The 21,085-nt window shown below is 37.4% G+C and overlaps 1 protein-coding gene across 1 annotated transcript in view; it reads right to left on the minus strand.

The window, feature by feature from the left end:
* CPS1 (carbamoyl-phosphate synthase 1) overlaps positions 1-3,695 on the minus strand; it is a 136,936-nt gene extending 133,241 nt beyond the window's left edge. The window contains exon 1 of the mRNA XM_007421662.2: positions 3,570-3,695. Within this exon, the coding sequence (XP_007421724.2) occupies positions 3,570-3,695 (126 nt within the window). The remainder of the gene's footprint in view (positions 1-3,569) is intronic.
* Positions 3,696-21,085: the final 17,390 nt, after the last annotated feature.

Genomic DNA, 21,085 nt, shown 5'->3' on the forward strand with positions numbered 1-21,085 from the left:
ATGAAAGTATTTAACAGAATGGAATGCAACTTTCTAAAATATTTATATCTGGAAATGGTATGTAGACATAATACTCCTGCTTGACTATAGTAATAATATTAATCAATAAATCAGATATAGACTATTTTTCAAATAAAAAAGGAGTTGAAACAAGGATGCCTACCATCTTATTTTAGTCTCATCATAAAATTAGCAGGGAATATTAAGAAAAATAATATTCAAGTTCTTCGTGGAATGAAAGAATAACAATGTAATAAATGTGTTTTTGGTTTTGCCCCAAATCCTAGAGATTTACTCAATTACAATTCAGGCTGAATATATTTTATACAGTAGTGGGATCAGAAGTCAATTTTATTAAATTATCTGGCATTAATCAACATATAGAGAGATGTAAAAATGACTTCACAAAACTACTGGACTTGTCTCAGATGGATTTAGATGCTTAAAAGCAATTATTACCAATAATGGTACTAATCAAGATCAGGTAATTATGGCCGTCTCTTGTGAAAGATAAAAGAGAATTTAAGTAATGACAATTTCTTTATCATTGCTTGGTAGAATAGCTGTAATTAAAATTATTATTCCTGTTTCAAACACTTCCAATTCCGTTATTTCTTACATGGTTTCAAAACTCTTAAAAGTTTTAAAAATATATGTGAAGAGGGTTTGGGAACTGAATTTGATGGGTCAACTTGTTAACTCTTTACTGTATAAAATTCCTTTTAACCCTATTTCAGCAAATCATCAAAAATTAACTAAAATATTTGATAGATGGCACTAGATCCCTTAGAATCTAGGCTTTCTGGATTCATTGAACAGTTTGTAATAAAACTGGTACATATTACCATCTCTGGTGGCAATGAACATTTAGTCCTTCATCTTGACTGAAAGTTTGTAAGGAAATTGGAAAGATTATATTATAATGTTGAATAATTAATGACAGTTTAGCTTTGTTGTCAGGTTTCCTAAGATTTATAAAATAATGTAACACAAGAAATTATACATTGTGAAAATTATTATAGTAGGATACTAAAAAATTGAAACACATAAGTGGTATTTAAAAGAATAGGAAATAGCACTGGCTGAAAAATTAATACAACAGCAAAGAGTCTTGAAGAATCTTTAATAGAAGATGGTTTGACTCACCTTTGATCTCACTTTTTTAGATATGTAAAAAAGCAATTCCATTTAAATATTTTTGTTCTTCTGTTTTTTATTTTAATATTTTCTTGATTAACTTGCCTTAACAAGTCCTCAGCCATGCTTGATTTTTTTTTTTTAAATGCATATGTGCTAATAATCAGATCTTGCTGGGTCATTGTTGATGGAGCACTAAAACTGACCTGTGAAATATGATGATAGGTAGAAGGAATGGCTAACTTTTGCAAACCATTTGTCCCAACAAATTTGAGAACCCATTTCTGTGTTTAGCACTCTTAATTTTGGTAAAGAAATCATAGCTCAGCTTGAGCAGTCTCTGTAATGCTTTTCCCATGCCACACTGAGCATGTCACCTTTCATCCTCTGTCTCTCTTTATAAATTTACAGAGGTTCTAAAGAAGTCTAAATAATGTAGTAAACCACTGTGGGTGAGGATGTGGTAAGAGGAAATAATTTGTAGTGTGCAGTATTAAAACTGGGTAATCTCTTAAGACTGAGAAAAACTGGAAATTTCACATCTGATGAAGAAACCTCCTAATCCTAGTACTGTATTAAGGCTGTATGAAAATATGACAACAATGCAGGTAAAACATAAACTATAGATAAAATTGCCTATTCTCTTGAGTTGGAAAAAAATTCAAAATTTGTAATTTGTCCTTCAAGAAATTAAGGCCATGATTCTACATCTCCTGGATTGTACTGATCATACCATTATAATTGAACTAATAATACAGTATAATTGAACTAATTTGTTACATGTACAGTACTTGTGTGCAGGCAAAATCATTCTATACTGTATTCTGGGTGGCTTAAGAGATAGCAACTGACACTCAGATTTGGATAGTACAAATTGATATAACTGTAAATTGGGGGTGAGTGCCAAAAAAAAAGTTAATGGAGCCAGAAGTGGTCCTGGCAAATACAGCTAGGGAAATTGTCTATTGCTTTCAACAGCTAGATGTTGCTGAAGATTTGTGAATTATGAGAAAATATGAGAATAGGGACATGGTTTTTCCCCTCCTGTCTTTCTCTAAGCTAAGGATGTTGCAGTCTAAGTCTGTGAAAAGAAATAATGAAACAAACTGAAAGAAGAGGCTGGAATAAAATATACTCTAGCAGCACTGGGGAGCCTGGATGCCTCTCTGAAAACCTGATCCGGAACTATGAAATGAACCTACAACATTAATGTTGGTTGCTTCCTTATATATTTGTAAATAAAGTCAAATATTTAAAAACACCATAAGCCTCCAGTACTTTCCTTTCAAAGGGAACCAAAGATACATAAGCATTGTGCCCCTATATCTTCTCACTGCTCCAAGTAAATGGGGAAATATATCAGCTCCCTTAAAAAGATATAGAAGGCTTGCAATTCCATAACAACACCCCCAAGTATTATGGCTTTTAAACTGTTTTTCTGACCATGTGTAGGAACAAAGATAGAAGTTAGCCCTGAGACAGGTAATCCATCTGAGAAGGACAATTTAGAAGATCAATAATGGGATTACACAAGCATCTTGCCTCAGAGTCCTAGTTAATGCTGGTTCCAAGGAGGAGGAGGAAGAGAATAAAGAAGAGAGTGAGCAGGACTAGAGAGGCTCCAACCCTGGCCTGATTTCCCGAGCAAGGGTTAGATAGAAGAAAATAGGTCTGCTTATTGTTATTAACTGACTGAGAAAGACTTCCATCACATAGAAGTTGAATAACCCAGAGCAGAAAGAAGTTTAACATCTAAGTGAGAAGCAGGCCTTAGTTTCAACCCAGTAATCCAGTTACTAACTTTCATGATTTCAGATTGGCCATACTATCTCATAAACCCTTGTATTATATAAATGATTATATGTGAAGCCATATCCAAGGACAATAGTTTGTCAGCTAATCCCGAAACCCTCTACGCTGTCCATGGAATGTTCTCACAGTGCTATCCTGAATTTAACATTCAGGTGCTATCAGAAGAAAATGCAAACTCTACAATGTTATGTCCTAGTATTAGATATTATAGCATTATATAAAAAGATCATAAAATTTCTGACATCTCATATTTATAAATGTTATCTTTGATGTCTAATATTGCCACATTAATCTTAAACCTATTGTTAAGAACAATTATTTCACCATCAGTATGGCCAGATTATGTACTTCTGTACATTTAAACAGGATTTGTGAACCTTCACCTTCCAAAAGAATTTAACCTATAGTTTAAAACTCAGGGTACACACTAGTATTTGCTAAGTCAATATATCCTTCAGTCAACAGTCTCTAATAAATCAGAACTTAGAAACCTAGTTTTGCTCAATAATTTTTTTGTGCTTGTTCAAGAAGAGTTATCTGCAGCCAAGAATTTCTCAGCACATAACACTATGCACTGAAAGAAAGAATTGGTCAAATGTTTAATGAGAAGTTGTAATTACCTTCATAGTGAGTGATCGGATACCAATTCTTGAAAAGTACTGATTATGCTGAATGGCTCCATGCAAAACACCAAATCGTCCTCTCAAAGTTTTCACAATTTTGTAGGTTATCAGCATTCTTGTCATCTTGAGGAAAATGATTTTTTTTTTCAGGATGGACTGTATACAAATGTGCACAGAAACAATGCTACAAACTCAGCTGTGCTACCTTTGCTTTGTGTTTTTATTCAATCTTCCATTAAAAAAGTTTAGCTTGACTCCACCTTCTCTGCTCCTCCTTAGAGGAGGGTCCAACACAATCCTTAGAGAAATATAAGCATGCATAGGCAAAAGCTGAATCCTAGAGCAAGTATTAACGACGCCCCTACTGTTGGAAACCAGGTAGAGATGCAGAGGAGTATTGTATCAGCTTTCTTCTGCTACAGCTTATTAAGATGTAAAATTACATAATTTTTGCTGGGATCTATAGGAATGGGATAACTTCAATTGTGTTAACCAGCATGTGTCAGATTTGCAAATTATCTATATTTTGGGAATATTTTGTCTAAGGGTATAAAAATGTCTTGATGGTTCAACTAAAGACTATCTTATGGACCATTTTACAAGGATCCAAGCTGCTAAGCCAGCATCTATTTCCTAGTTACATTTGGGTCCTGACTTAGTTCTTAACCATTCTGATTAAGTTCTGAAGGATACAACACATATTCTGGTACAGCTTTCAAGTTATCAATGAAAAGACACCATGCAGTCCTTATTTTCCACTTTAAGAAATTGTGGGGTATTTGAGGAGTAGGGGAAAAGAGATTTTAAAAAATTGAAGAAGCAGTCTGAAAATATGGGGAGTTACAAATAGCCAATGATATATGGATCTTGAAGACAATTCCATGACTAAGATTGCATGATATAAGTCTGAGCTGCCCCATTGAGAGGGATGTCAGAACTTGTTTCTCATTTATGCACAGCTAAGGTCACCAGAATACCAAACATTTCCCTGAGGGCACGATTTTGCATTCCTACATAAGTACAGGAATATTTTGTGTTTTATTGGCCAAAGGGAATAATAAATAAAGCTGTTGTGCAGTTTCCTGTTAGAACACCACAGCAATGCAGAACTCAACACCTCTTCAGAAATAAAGCAATAACCAAGGCATATTCAGTATGCATTCAATGAGACAAACTCCTCAAACACTTTAGTAACTTTTGCTTACAACTAATGCAGAGCTAATCATTGATCTGATAATATCCTTATATGAATTCACCAAGAAATATTGTAAAGTTAATAGTCTAATTCAAGGAAGTATTTTTTCAGAAACGACGGAGAAAAATATATTGAGCTTTCATGGAAACTGAGCATTTCAATATTTCATGGAAACTGAGCATTTTTCCACAACATACTCAGCATAGGACCATAGCATGAGCTGCAATTAAACATCAAATAGATCAGTGTTTCTCAACCTTGGTGACTCAAGCTCTGCTGGCTGGGGAATTCTGGGAGTTGAAGTCCACCCATCTTAAAGTCGCCAAAGTTCAGAAACACTGAAATAGAGAAATTGACTATATCAATTAGCTGCTTTGAAGCTCATATTTGCTCACATGTAAAATATTATAGATTTTCCCTGGCAGAGAAAAACAAAGCAAATAACTGTCCTGTTCCATGCATGAAAAATGCCAGCAAACACTGTGAGAGGGTCAGAGTAGTAAAGCCAATGTTAAGTTCCTGTAGCAGGTAGTCAATAGGGGGCAAAAGTAGTACTGAGAGTCAATGCAGGATCATTAGCAGAAAACGCAGCTGACTGGGAGAGACAGTTTACAGGCAGAGTCTATAAGGTGAATGAAGAAGAGGCTACTAAGAGTGAGTCAACTGGCTAATATAGATGCCGTTTCAGCATTAGATTTCTCCCTAATGAAAATTTGTATAGCTCCACCTCAAAGCCTCCATAGAGACTCAGTTGTCGCTCATTACATCTGCTTAAAGCACAGAGTTATTCAGGAAGAACTGACTTCTAAGCAGACACACTTCTGAGGGGGCTCCTCTTGCGGTTTAGCCCTTCCTCACCATTTGCCCTTTAGTTCATAACTCTGAGCTGTCTGTGCTAAAAAGAGCTTGGCAGATGGGTCTTCTCTGTGCAGGATCAATATGGCCACCAGATTTCTCACAAATTAAAGAAAATGATCCCATTATAGCTTAGCCACTAGATGCTTGCTTTAGTGGTCTTATAGGTTCTGTCAAATCCTCAGATGACAATTCCTTCATGGTAGTGGTGGGGACAAAATGTCAATTCTCTCTGCAAGAAACATTATTTATACATGGACAATTAATTATTTGTAGGAATATCCAAGATTAAGTCATCTGACAATGTAAAAATAAAGTTTGTCAAACAGCCATTCAAGGAATATTTAATAGAGAACTTAAAAAAGTATTTCAAATATAATATCCATATATTAACAAAAAGCATCAAAAAATAACTTTAAAAAAAAGGAAATGCTGAAGTATCTTGAAAAGTTTGTTTAGTTACTTTAGAAATGAATATATCAGTAAGATATTCCAATTTGTTCTGGAAATGGTTTATTCTTTTTTAACATTCAATTGTATCAAAGCACTGAGGTCTGCCTACAATTAGCTATTCAACTTATGTCAAAAATCCTTACCTAAGCCTCTCCCAACCTTAAATTGTGCATCTAGTTGCAAGTTAATATCCTGATGTCCTTTCTTATCACTGTAACATATTTGATTTCAGAATTGATATATTATTATAGTATGTTTGAAATGATGATACCTAACCTTAAAAATTAACAAAAATGTCAGATGTCACTGATATGCTAAAATGTCCATTGGACTTACTTTCACCCTTGGAGAAGTGTTGACTTATATGAAAACAACTAGGCCCTTTTTATAATCAGTACATTTATGTTGGCTTCCAAATAGAAGGTTATTAAAAATAGTATATAATACAGACAAGTAATGAACCAGGGTCAAAACTCAAGTTCTCCAGGCTATTTGTTTAAGTTGGAAAGCCATAAAGTAGACTTAGTTTAAGACAAGGAACAAGGATAATAGTTGTATAAGCCTTCTTCATTTTTAAAATGTACTTTCAGAGTGGGAACTGGTTATCATTTGAAAAGGAAATAAAAATGGCGAACTCATCTTGAACTCCTGCTCCATTTGCTTACCTAGTCCTTCAAGAAAAAGAGATGGAGAGAAAGAGTGGCTGAAGAAGTAAGCCTCACTTTGTGTATTGCCAAAATCTGGCACATAGAAGAACACTGTTAGACTTCAGAAGCCAAGTCACATCGACTGCTGCTTTTCTAAAAGTATTCTGGAGAAGAAGATGCACTTCAAGAGTATGCTTTGCAAGTTAGGGAGATCATTAGAAACAAATTGTAAATAATGTTTACAACTTTATTTTTATAGCATTAAATTACATAGTTCTAGAAGAGGTTGAACTAGAGCAGACCCATCTCCACAGAGTACTTTAAAAAAAGTTTCCAAATATATTTGGCTACCCACATTGTATGTCCTACTATAAGGAAATGGCTTAAAATTCTAGGGGGCATCATCTGTTTTCACTGTCAGTGGCCAAAAGTGCAAAACATAATCTTTTTAGTTCTGTTTTGAATCACCATCAGTGGTTTTGTGTAATATCCACAATCTGATTGATGTCACTACCTTTAGGAAGGCACATGACCTACAGCAAATGAATTAGGCAAGGTCTTGGGCATGACCATGAACATGAGGTTAGATTATCTGTATATATCAATAGGTCAGCTTCCAGAAGAAGAAAAATTATCACTGTCCTAAAACAAACATATATAGTTTAAGAAATATTCCATAGGCATAATCTGTTTTCCCAAGTAGCATTCTGGAACGGGGGCCCAAGTTGGTGCATATAATGCTTCAAACTACCCAGGGCTGGAAGGTGATTTCCAGAGTTCAAATCTTAAAGCGGATTGGCCAATTCCTGACTCCAGCAATATTGTTTTCTTAACATTACTGGGTCTTTTTCTTCTTAGGAAGAGCTGCAAAGTTGGTTCTAGCCAGTCCAGGATACTGAGGTAAATAAATTATAGCCCAAATTCAACATAATCCATAAGATTTGACTATGCCAGGATTCTCCAAAGTGGTACGTATTGACCCCCAAGGGTTGATGGGACTATCCAAGGAGTCAATGTTGTTGTTGTTATTTGTAGTACTATTAGTTAAAGTAGTATTTATTACATTATTTTCATATAATAAATGTTTGGGGGTCAATGAACAATCTGAAATTTCATGAAGGGGTCAATAAGCTGAAGGGTTTGAGGACCCTTGGACCATACAAAAATATCACTCAGGAGAAACAGAGCCTTTTCAGAGAGAAGGAAAGCAAATCTTATTGGATTGGTCAGCCAGCTGAGCTCTTTCACAACAATTGGGTAAAAAACCTTCACAAAAAGCACTCCCATTTTTAGCTCATTTATATGCTATAAACCATTGTTAATAAAACACAGTGATTGAAATCACACACTACAGTGTGCTAATCTAAAGCTAAACAAAGTACACTATGGTTTAGCCATCTTGATTAGTTCTTCTAACATTCTATATTGTAGTTGTAACCCATGGACTCCACAGCAGAAGTGCAAAGCAGGAGAAAGTGAACTATGCCATTACTTTAGCAATCCAATGAGAGTTCAGAAATCTCATGTAAAGTTACTAAATTACTATTTATTTACTGTTTGTATGCCATTCCAACCAGCTGTAAGCAATGTACAGAAGACAGAGAATTAAAAGCAGTGAGGTGAAACCATAACATCACAATGGTGGTGCCATCCGCCAGAGGCAGGCCCAAATTTAGCTGTCCTTAATATGTATTTCTCAGTTGTAGAATTTAGTAAGCTTTCAGCACAAGCTAAAACCTGCCTGTTTTCCTGGCTTTGGTTTGATCATATGCTCTTTGCAATTAATGTGTTTTCGTTAGTAATGTCATTATGGCCCTGCTTTCTAGTTTTAACTGTTGTGATCATATACTGTGTGCGGTTTTATTGCATGCTGTTGGGGATAACAGTTCTTCATCAAAACAGCAGATATTGAGTGGAATGTGACAGAGTTAATAGGCCCTTTACTTTTCAATATTTTTATTAATGACTTGGATAAGGAAGTCAATGCTTATAAAACTTGTGGATAACACAAAATTACATGATATAGTTAATACCATAGAAGACTGAAATAAAATTCAAAATGACCTTGATAGGTTAGAAAAATGGGCTGAAAATAACAGAATGAATTTGAAAAGAGACAAAGTTGTCCCTTTAGGACAGGGGATAACAGCTTGGTCAGAGTTCTCTTTAAAAAGATCTTGGAATAGTATTGATTACAAAATGCATATGAGTCAGTAATGTGATGTGTCTGCAAAAAAAAGAAGGAAGGAAGGAAGGAAGGAAGGAAGGAAGGAAGGAAGGAAGGAAGGAAGGAAGGAAGGAAGGAAGGAAGGAAGGAAGGGAGGGAGGGAGGGAGGGAGGGAGGGAAAAGAAAAGAAAAGAAAAGAAAAGAAAAGAAAAGAAAAGAAAAGAAAAGAAAAGAAAAGAAAAGAAAAGAAAAGAAAAGAAAAAGAAAATGCAATTTTAGACTACATCAAATCACAGAAAATAATAGTTTCACTTTGCTCTGCATTGGTCTCTTCTCAAATGTTACATACAGTTCCAAACACTCCCTTCAGTCAAAATGGAACACGTTTAGAGAAAGGCAGCAAAAATGTCTACAGAACTAAAAGCTAAGCCTTGTGAAGAGAGATTGAAGGTGCTGGGAAAGTTTAGCCTTGAGAAGAGAAGACTAAGTGGGGAGATGGAAAGGTGGGCATCCTTTTGGATGGATATCCTTTTGGAAAGGATGTCACACAGGATTGAATGTCAGAAAAAATATTGCTGAATATTAGGCACAAAAGCTCTTCCTAACAAGAAGAGCAGATCAGCAGAGGAACCAACCGCACAGGGAAATGATGGGCTTATCTTCACTGTAAGTGTTCAGGTGGAGGCCAGACAGCCATCTCTTAGGGAACATTTAATTTGGATTCCTGCAATAGTTAGTTAATGGGGGATTACCTGGAAATTCTAGGGTTGTTGGCAGGACTGGGAAGTCAAAAAGCCAAAAACAAAAGAAGGTAATGGAAGAAGTGTCTTCTACACACACACAACATACCCGCACACACATATATACACACACATGCACATGCACACACACAAACATATCTGAGCAGCAAGTTAAATTCAATGGCCTAAATAGCCTTTTCCAAATGGATTGATTATTAATTAACCGCACACATAGATTTCCTCCATGATGATCTGTCCCTAATATAGTCCTTCAGATCTTCCTGCACCCATCACCATTGGAACTGAGTCTATCAAGCTTGCTGCTAGTTATCCTCTTCTTCTCTTCCCTTCCACCTTTCCCAGCATTACAGCCTTCTCCAGAGAGCTGGGTCTTCACATAATGTGTCCAAAGTAGGATAATTTTCCAACTCTCCATCTATACTTTTAGTGAAAAGCATGCTAAAAATGACCAAAAAGCAGAGAAACCAACAAATAAATAATTGATCCAATATGCTCGATTTTGGTCCACATATGCTATAATGTGTAATGTGCAATTGCAAATAATTTCCATGCACTTTGAATGAAAGACATCTGCCTTCAGGGCACATAGCAAATTTCTCTTATTTGGTCACTTTACTCAGAAAATAAGTATTCTTTTCAAGCAAGAAAGCAATAAACCCATGCTTTGCTGATTTTTTAAATGTTAATACATGCATAATTCCCTTAAATGGCCAAATATTTCAATAGCTAAATGAGCATACATAACTCAGGTGGGATATGTCAACTGACATTTAAACATTTTGGAAAGCTTCAGCCAGTTGTAGCTTATGTACACACAGAACCACCTTCCCCCACCAAGTAACATGTGTACACATAGAACTACCCACCCACCCCCAGGAAGACTGCACTTATTCCTATTTGCATATGAAAAACAGAAGGGAAAAACTGTTTTCGTAACTATGAAACAGATAATAATTTAATAGGTAACTTGGCATAATTGACCACTTCCTTGGAAATATCTTAGTTGCGTTCATTATGTGTTGTTTCCTTTTCAGGTTAGTAAAATAAAATCCATGTTCAAATATTTTTTTTGGTCACTAGTAGCTGATTGCTCCTCCCTGGACATGGGAGCAATATTCCCTCTAGGTGCAAGAAAGATAAGGCCCTTCTGTTATCTTCAGCAGAAGAGAATGAACCAACGTATTGGTCAAACTCCATTGCCAATAGGATTAGTGGAATCAGCTGACACAGGAAATAAATAGAACATTTTCTTAACGCCTAAAGGACTCTTGCATAGGTAGGTTAAGAAATGGGCTAAGATGACCACAATCACATTCTTATTTAAGAACAGTCTTACTACTCAACTGGAGTTATCAGTGTGATCAGACTGGCATGTACTTCTGTTGCAGCACCTGCCCATTAGAACACCATACCCCTCCCCGAAGTTAGATTGGCCCTGCCCTTGCTGACCTTCTGAAAAGTGTTGAAGACTTGGATGGGCTCCAGAGCTGGGGGCTGGGAGGTTAGATGGCCTGTGGCATGTTGTACCTTTTGAGTGTTAACGGAGTCTGATCTCAGCAACCATCAAAGGTTTTACTGTTTTTGTCATTATTGTTTTTTGTATTCTTTTTAATGTGTTGTTAGGCACCAAGAGTCACATTTGTAAGATGGGCAGCCATATTTGTTGATTTAATTAATAAATAAATACATAATATATAAATAGAGTAGGAGAAATATTGCTTACCTTTCATTGTATTATTCAATGAAAGGTAAGCATCCCCACATGTCCATGTTTATTGGGTCTGGCCTTGTTCTGTTCGTGCTATTTTGATGATATCAGTATGGCATAGTATGACCTGAGTAAAGCCAATCTCATATGCCCTTTCAGGGCATTCACCCTTTGGCCATTGGGGCAATAACATATAAAGATTCCCCAAATTTTTGTACCCAGCTTTGTAGCCCAATATTCCTTCTAGTCTTTAGATAAAATTATAACACTGGCAAAGATATTTTCTTACCTACAATGCCATATATTAAAAGGATCATGGGATCATAGAGTTGGAAATTATCTTCAAGGTCATCTAGTCTAAACTCTTCTCAGTGCAGGGAGCAGGAACCACTACAGTATCTCTGACACAGGACTGTCCAGACTTAGTTGGAAAACTTCCAGCAAAGGAGAACTCCCTCTTATATGTGCTGATCCACACACAGACTGCTTATTACAGAGTGAAGATGCTCCACTTACCATTTACCAAGGGCATGTCCACATAACAGAGCCTCCACCTTGCTGAGGCAGGTTAAAGCTCTTTGAAGGTATTCTGCCATGAAAGTAGTGTTTTCCCTGGGAAAAGAAAAGAAGACCTCCCATCCAGGCAATCCATGGTGCAAGGAGGAGGAAGACACTTGGGGGAAGTGGTCAGGGGCAGGGATCTCCTCCTCTACAATAGGCCTGGCAGATTTGCTATGGAACTGCCCCCTTCCATTTGTTCTCTGGCTGAGCTCCTATTCTGCAGTTCTGTTTTGGACTTGAGGGAGATCAGAGCTCCAGTTTCGGTGTCCACTTCCTTTTTGCTTTTTCTTTAATGGGTTGGTCCATCTCAAGAGTGCAAGGTCTTGAACTGACTGGACCGTTCCTGGTTTAAGGCATGTAAGGACATGATTCTTATGCTTCTGTGGCCTTCCCTTTGCCAGCAGTTGTTGTTCTTGTCAAAGCCTTGTTTCCTCACTTCCTTTCCTCATAGAATGTTCTTCTTAAAAATGCATTCCATTGTAAAATATAACCTTCAACATATAGCCACATCTTTTTCCCTCTCCTACCCTTTTGGATTATCAGAGCTATATGTATTCTGTCATTTGACACAAGAATCAATAGTGTGATTTTTCAAACTCCAGCTCTTCAGCAACACTTATCCAATGGCTGCATCCTGGTTACACAAATCCAAGTAACCACAAGAGGGGAGCCAAGTGGGACAAAAACTCTAGCTCTGCTGCCATCTAGTAGTCAAAAGGTTGACTAGCTGACAATTCAATAATCATTTTGGAAAAATTATATGGATCTATTTAGAGCACCCCACAGCTGATTGTGTCAATCTCATCCACCCAAATCCCTTTTCTTTTATCTGGGCTCCACAAATCTGGACCAACTCTTTGCTGCCATCCACTGGTCAGTAGGTTGATAGGTCAACAGTCCTTTGGCAAAAAAAAAAAAAAGGATTGGGCAGAATGCCCAGCCCTTACAATCACCCCAGCACATGTTCTATATGGTGATTTATAGCTGGTAACATTCAAATTTCAGCTTAGGAAAACTACCAATCATTGCCTTTCTAGTGTCACGCAGAGGAACCATATAGCCAGCACATTAAGGGGACACTGTGGGGACTATGTGATGAATGCCAACATTATCTCCTCTGGCTTCAGGAAGGAAGGAAAGCACAGCAAAACAGTTATGTGGGTGAGCTACATATGACACCCCGTTAGATAACTGAAGATATCATATCTCCCCTGAGCCATCTCTTCCGTAGGCTAAACATATCCGAATCCCTTTTTTAATAGTTCCCTGGTAGAACTTGATTTCCAAACCCTTCACCATCTTAGTAGCCCTCCCTTGAATTTTCTCCAAGTTGTCCTTGTCTTTTTAAACTGTGGTGCCCAGAACTGGACACAATATTCCAAGTGATGTCCAACTAGGACAGGGTAGAGTAGAAAAATTATTTCCCATGACCTGGTTTCTATGTTCCTGTTAATACTTCCCATTGGCCTTCATAGCAGCTGCATCATACTGCTGGCTCATCTTTAACTGCGTTTGACCAGGACATCGAGATCCTTTTCACCCATACTACTGCCAAACTAGGTCTCCCTCATCCTATATGTATGTCTTTCATATTTCCTACCCAGATATAGAACTGTACACTTCTGCCTATTAAATTCTAATCTATTCATTTTAGCCCTGCGCTCAAACCTGTTTACATCTTTTTGAATCTTCTCTCTCTCTCTCTTGCTTAAACTATTAGAAATAGGAATTAAGTTATGATGACTAGAGACCCAATTTGGTGTAGTGGTGAAGGCATCAGGCTAGAGACGGTGAATTCCAGTCCCACCTTAGGCACAAAACCAGCTGGGTGACCTTGGTCCAGTCACTCTCTCTCAGCCCTAGGAAACAGGCAAGGGCAAACCACTTCCAAAATCATGCCAAGAAAACTGCAGGGACCAGTCCAGGCAGTTGCCTGGAAGGCCTCCCCACCCCCAAAAAAGATTATTATGCAAAATAAGAGAAATTAAAAATGCATTTTAAGGTGAGCAATAATATTCTCTGAAATCTAAGAAAACGCTAGTTAAATGTAATTAAATCAAATGAATCTGTGTTGAAATGCACTGTGTTGCATGGAGACAAAAGCCATTTGTTACCTCAGCCTCATAAATGATGATAAGGTTGTTACTTTGCACCAGCACTCTTACATCAGAACCTGTGTAGTTTATAGAAGCTTCATATTACCTTCATTTCCCCCCTCCCCGGCCCCGTACCTTCTCCAATAATTTTTCCAGATAGAAATCCTTTTATAAAGAAAGAGATAATCACAATAACCCCAATTACAACTTACATTACCAATTAATTTAAACAGAAATGCTTTTTGTTAAAGACCCTTTTCTCCTGATACTGGCTTATCTTAGAGACAAGGACTTTGCTCACATAAGAAATCAAGAGGTTGGAAGCATTTTGTATGCAGAAGGGCTTTTTTTTAGAAAGATGTCTGCCCTGAGGCTATGCATTCCTTTTGACACTTTAAGAATAATGTGTCCTTCCCACATCTTGCTCAAGGTTTGTACTATTCTCTTTCTTTCCTCAAGCCAGTGGGTAAAGCACTTAAAAGACTACAGTGAAGGATTCCCTTTATTTGTTTGCTATTGCATCTAGAAGTATTTACACTCTTCACCTTGACTACACTGTAAATACAGAGGTATTAGTTGTCAATAGTTCAATCAGGTAAGCCAGTATTTCTGCAAAGGCACTTGATGAGGAAACATATTGTGGAAAGCCACCTTCTGTATTGGAATACTGAGAGAGCATTTTCTTCCACTAGATTTCATTCTCTGGATAAGACGTTCTCTGGAGAGAAAAAGCAAATGAAAAAAAAATATATCCATCAAGACTGAACAAATCTTCTCAAGAAGTACAGACGGGGTATCCACAGAGAGGGGGAGGGAAGTCAAGAAAGTCAAGGGACAAGACTTGATCACGTGGTTGTGGCCTTCATCTTGACTTTTTCTGAGTCCCCCTTGGATACCTGGAGAAGAGACACAGCATATTTTAAAGCACCTGTTCTTAGGGCTTTGCATGCTTTGAAAATGGATGAGAAAAAGTGTTTCAGACTTGGACAAGCACAGCGCCTCTCTGCTCGTCATTTTTGTGAATCAGAAAAAAATGTCACTGTTTTAAAGAGTCTATCCATTAAAGTTAATGCAATGTTTACCTAATATTAAATCTACATGAATGAGTCCATGAAATCACCCAGAATCGAGCTTGACTTGAAGGTGATCTTCCTTTACTTTGTTGGGGCAATTAAAGAATAAAAGAAATGTTCACTTTCTCTGGTATATTTATCTTATGCATACTGGAGTAGTAATTAACCTATGGAGGCATTAATGAGTCTAGAAACAAAGGCAGCATTGATTAATTTCTTAAGCAAATGACTATAGAAGGTAAAGTTCATACTAAGGGCCTACAGTACCTTTTCTCCAGATGTTTGCTCAGTATAAGCACTCATGGATATTTTTTCCTAAGTAGTAAACATGACATTTACTTATTTCCTTATGTCAGGTATCAATAAGTCCCGGCTTGAGAGTTGGCTGAACGTCACCATAGTCTGGCTAATCTTGCCTCTTGACAAAATTGTGCGCTGTCAGGGGAGGATGGCTGTGCAGTAAAGCTATAGCAATTATTACATGATTTGTGGGTACATTTGCCCATGCATACATCTATATGGAGCCCAATGTTGGGGGTGACAGCATGTTGTGGGTTGACTATTTCATGTTCATATTTAGAATAGCCTTTTGGACTCTGTATATACAAAACGGTGGTTCAATTATAATTCCACCCAGTATTTCATTTCTCATGTTCTGGTGGAGAAAAAAATACACATTTTGTCTGCTTTCTGTTCTTGCCCCAGATAAGCCTGAAAACAAGCTGCAGCTGTGGTTCACAATGGATATATCTATGCAGCCTGTTGGTTTAACTTATACATAAATACAGAGTAGGCAGAGATGTGCCTCAGGCAATAGACAACTGTTTAAATGGGACAACATATAACAGTGCTGTTTACCGGGAAGGGAAGCAAATTTTGATTGACCGGTAAAATGTTCTCGGGGGGAAATGTACCAAATCTACTAACTCAGCTGAAATGTTTGCTGCAATTTTTAACAAATTTATCTGTGACCTCTCACTGAGGAATTGTAACTTAGTAGGTGAAGCATGTGAGGAAATTCATGTGACTATCATATGCTCCTTCCAAATATTGGGTTATTACTACCAGGTCATTTCAGACATAGATCTATACTGCCCTCCACTGACAGGACTTCCAAGGGCTGCTTATATGAAAGGAGTGAAATGGTCTTCTTTGGCTCCTGTAGAAACAGAACAGAACTGATCAGTCCACAACTGTGTTCACATATCCCTGTAAATCAAAACCAAGCTATAGCAGAGTTACCAGGGCCAAGGATTCCAAGCTAAAATAGCTTTACTCATGAAGCAAAATGACACTTCCTAGAAAATCTTGGAAGAATTTTCATTATCTAAGAGGAAGAGGGTAGGGACCCATTCACACCCCTAGCTGCTATGCTCTGCATGATACCTCTAGTTGCCAGCTATAGTCCCCCAAATTAAATAAACATGAATTATATTTTAAGAACAGCTCAACTGTCTTGAGAACACCAAATATTATGAGATGTTTGTTCTTCTCAATGATTTCAAGAAAGAATGCGAAAGTCTTACTGGATTTTGATTCAGAATGCCAATGTCTTAAGAGATTTGGCTATCTTACAAGATACCAGCACTTTCTTAGGCAGTTTTTTGGCACAGTGTGAGCACGGAAGCCATATGGTGGTATCTAGCACCTGAAAAAGATTGCCAGCTCCTGGATTAGTGTATAAATACGTACAATCAATGAATAAAAAAGTACCACAACCGGTAGGAGAAAAACCAACAGAAGCAGAAGGTGGACTACAAGTGAAGACCCTGTGATTCCCAGGCTAGTGGAGCTGGAGCTCTCCATGACAGCCAACAGCATTGATCTATCACATTCTGGAAGAAATGTCTGTAGAAACAGCCACCTGAACAGAAAAAGGCAGCTAGAGAACTGAGAGTGGAGACATGCCAGCATTTTTGTTGTTGTTTTTCTACATTTAGTTCCCCTTTTTGCCCTATCCTACACTCTGCAGAAGCTGTTCCTTTTCTTCGTATGGGTGGGTTGGAGCTGACTGATGCACAGAACCTAAAATACAAATAATCACATTATGCTTTTATACACAACACATGGACTTCACTCCCCAGAATTCTCACCAATATTACAAGATCAGCAGGTTTGAAGATGATCTTCAGATTCCTTTTGAGGGCCTAGGAGGTGAAAGCCATGGTGGTGTGGATGTGTTGTTAATGTTCTGTTTTAAAGTATTAAAATTCTTCTATGATTTTCCATTTTTTTAAACTTATATGTGTGTTGTTACTGTATATAAAATCATAAAAATAAATAATAACCAGTTTAAAACCAAGTCAATCATGGATATCTTTATTTTTATTTCTTACTAGTTCAATAGAAATAAGACTTTTTTCAAATTCTGATGTCTTTAGGGGTGATTTTACACACTGCAGAAACCCATTAAGGCTAGATTCATACAGCAAATCATATCACACAAAAATCAAATTGTGCTTTAGCACAATGTATAAATGTAGCCAGCCTAAATGTTTGATGATGTTATAAACTTATCTCAGAACTGAGCACAGATACCACTTTTGTCTTTGCAAGCTCTGAATGGTTGACATAACTATGGATTTTAATAATCAGTTACAAAGAATTGCATTAAGCAAATGTGCATCATTCACAGCCAGTGTAAGGCATATATATTATAGTACAAATTATAAAAGAGATCATCTGTTGTATTTTAAGAGAGGGTGATTGTTGCCCATAGAACTCAGGGAGCTGTGTTGGCATGGAGCTAGAAACCTAGTCCCTGAATATGAGACAAAAATACCCAGTAACTTTGCAAAGTGGCTTTTTCACCCCCCCCCAAACAATAAGGACCACAAGTAGTTTAGGCAAAGTGAAAGGCATTTTATTAAGGGGGGGTCAAGTCTTTATATAGGGTACAGAAACAAATGATATACATTCAATATACACAATGCATCAGAAAGCAACAAACAATAAAATACATTGATTAGACATGAGAAAAGACAGACACCTTTAAAACATGTTGCATCTCCTTCTTTCCCACCCGGGTTTGCTTCTTTAACACTTGCAACACTCAAGGACTTCAGAATACAGCCCTATTGTTTGACTGACAGTCCCTGAAAGGGCTAGTTTTTGCATATCACAGAAATGGCTTTGGCTCAAAGGAAAAACATGGTTTCCTAAACTTCAAAAGGAGGCATGGATGCCATGCTAAAATGCTAACATCGCCTTTATTAAAATGCTAATAATGAAGCCTAAAATTCCAGGTAACAGTGATAAGTTACTAAACTTGTTTATACGTGTTGTGATGAAGGAGAAAGTCATTTTTTTATATATTTCTTTTCTTTTTCTTTACTATTTCCAAGCTTTGCAAACTTCAGCAGAACAATTCATTTTACAGTAGGGGACCCACAGGCCAATGAACTTCTGTTACAATAAAGATACTTCCCTGACAGGATCCTCTTGCTCTTAATTGCTCCTCTCCATGCAACTGTTTTCCAAGCAAAATACAAGGCACTCAAGAAATGCCAATAAAAATAAAGAATACAAACTAGATGTATACAGTAGTCACCATGGCTAAGTTTCTCAGTAACATGTGAAATAATAGGGGAGATAAAAAATGAGTAAATGAGTGACATGATGGATTAGAATGGCTGCTGGAGCACAACATGCTTCTATGTTAAACATATAAAAAACAAGACAGTTCAAGGCAGTTTCACTGGAATCTATGCATTCTGTCATATACCTTGATGAGTTAGATAAGGAAGTGCCCTTTGACAAAGGTCATTCCATACCTGAAAAGCCCTGCATGGAAGTTTGATACAGAGATTCTGTCATCTGCCTAGATTACAGGAAGATGCTGGATCATCTCCAAGAGACACATAAGTAATTACTAGTGCAAAAAATGCACATCCAGCTTTAATAAAAATGTGTAACTTACATAAATCACCATGAAGGATACTTTATATCACAAATGGGGAACTGGACTTGATCCAGGGACCAAACCCAGTATTTATCTGCTCTCAGTTACCAGAAATAGCATAGTGCCTTCTCCAGCTATGGAAAATGAGGAGTGCCTCTTGGAGCAGTTTAGCTGCTGCATATTTTCACCAAAGAAGCATGGTGTGTGAAGGTCAGGTGGAGTTAAGGTACATCTCTGGGAAGAAAATAGCTTCTCTTGAGGCCCTGGGAATCAGCCTTGTGATATGGAGATTCCCATCCCTAAGTTACACATGAACCAAAGAGTGGACTCATTCCCAGAACTTTGCATGCCCTCAGCCACAAGATACTTCTACAAGGCAACTCCTTAAAGCTAAACAATACATGATGATCATACAAATAACAATTTTCATTTAATTGAGTGCAGTTATCCTTTTGTATCTCAGACACAGTAACTGAACTCTTGCAGAATTTTTATGAGTGTGTGTGAGGCAGAAGATATGTATAGGGAATCTCAGAGTCATTTTTGACCAGAAAGACATATAAACCTCAGGAAATAAATAAATATTTTATAAATAAGTATCCATAGAGTAGCTGACTGGAGAGTCAGGCAAAAGATTATCAAAAAATGAACACCAAACCAGATTTCAGACATTTAGTTCAGCTCCTCACCAAGCATTAGAACAAAACCAAAAACAAAAGAAGGTGTAGGGAGCTCCAACACAGAGACATGCAAAGCAACTGCCACCTCCTCTTCTTTCAGACCAGCAACAATCTTCTTCCCCAGCCAGGGCCACCTGGTGTTCTGAGGCTGAAAACTGTCATTGTCTCCTGACTGATGTGTCAGGAGATACTTTCCAAAAATTGCCATGCCTGGCACCAGAGTAAAATCTAATCTTAATCCAATTTAAATGGATCTTAATTACAGCTATTTTAATATGATCACTTCTTTCATAGATAATGCCATTCAACAGCAGTCTGATGGGGCTGCCTTGAAAGACCACTCAAAAACTATAACTGGCCCAGAAGGCAGTGGCCCAGGTTCTGCACAGTGCCCACTATCAGCAACATGTCCCATTTGTACGTCAGACCCTACAATGGCTCTGATCAGTTTCTGGGTACAATTTACCATTTTCTGGGTGCTGATTTTAACCTACAAAACCTTTACAGTTTGGCACTAGCTATCTCCAGGACTGAATTCTCCAGCCAGAATTGTCCCAAACCACAAGGTCATCCTGATAGAAACTGCAGCTGATATCCCACTTTCAAAAAGTTTCAGGGGCTGTTGCCAAAAGACACTGTTTTGGGGGGTTGTCCCTGGAACAGCCTCCCTGTTGACATCAGGCTCGCCCCTTCCCTGACGATATTCAGGAAACCACTAAAGACGGAGCATTTCCATAGGGCTTTCCCCCTCATTAGGAAACCCCTAATCAGGTTTTCTTGGTGATTGTCTCACATCTGTGGATATTTTAATGCTGTCATTGTTTTAGTCCTGTTGTCATGGAAGTTTTATTGTTTCACGCCATAGAGGTTTTATGTTTTTGCTCTAAACCACCAAAAGTCTATTTGTTGAAACTGGCAGAATGCAAGTTTGATAAATAAATAAATATGTAGCCTGCTTCCCACTGTACTGCTGAACTTCTGTATTTATCTGCAGTACTATTAGCTACTGTTTTTATTTTAGGTTTTAGAGTTGTCATGTCTTCATCTTGTTTTTTATGGATTTCTTTATTGTATCTTTGTAAGGCTCCCAGAGCTGTTAAGGAAGTGTCAGCATATAGGTTTTTAAAATAAAACTAAACCAAACCAAACCTTAACATAACATGAAAAATATTTAAAAGGCTTCAGTATTACACACCCTTACTTGAAAGATAAATCCTATCAACATCAGTAAGAATTACTTCAGAGAAAATACACAGAGAATATGAATTTAAAATATGTCGTTTTAAAGTCATTTAACAAGTTTTCTAATACCCCAACATTATTTGCCCCCTTGGCATGTTGTTTAAAAATGGGTACACAGACCTCTTTCCCTGCATACCCATACTTAAACAAAAACTTGGCACTGAGAGTAGTAAA

This window comes from Python bivittatus, unplaced genomic scaffold (assembly GCF_059951505.1).
Source record: "Python bivittatus isolate LINGU-HERP-01145 unplaced genomic scaffold, Pbiv_v1 ctg000200_np1212, whole genome shotgun sequence".
Lineage (NCBI taxonomy): Eukaryota > Metazoa > Chordata > Lepidosauria > Squamata > Pythonidae > Python > Python bivittatus.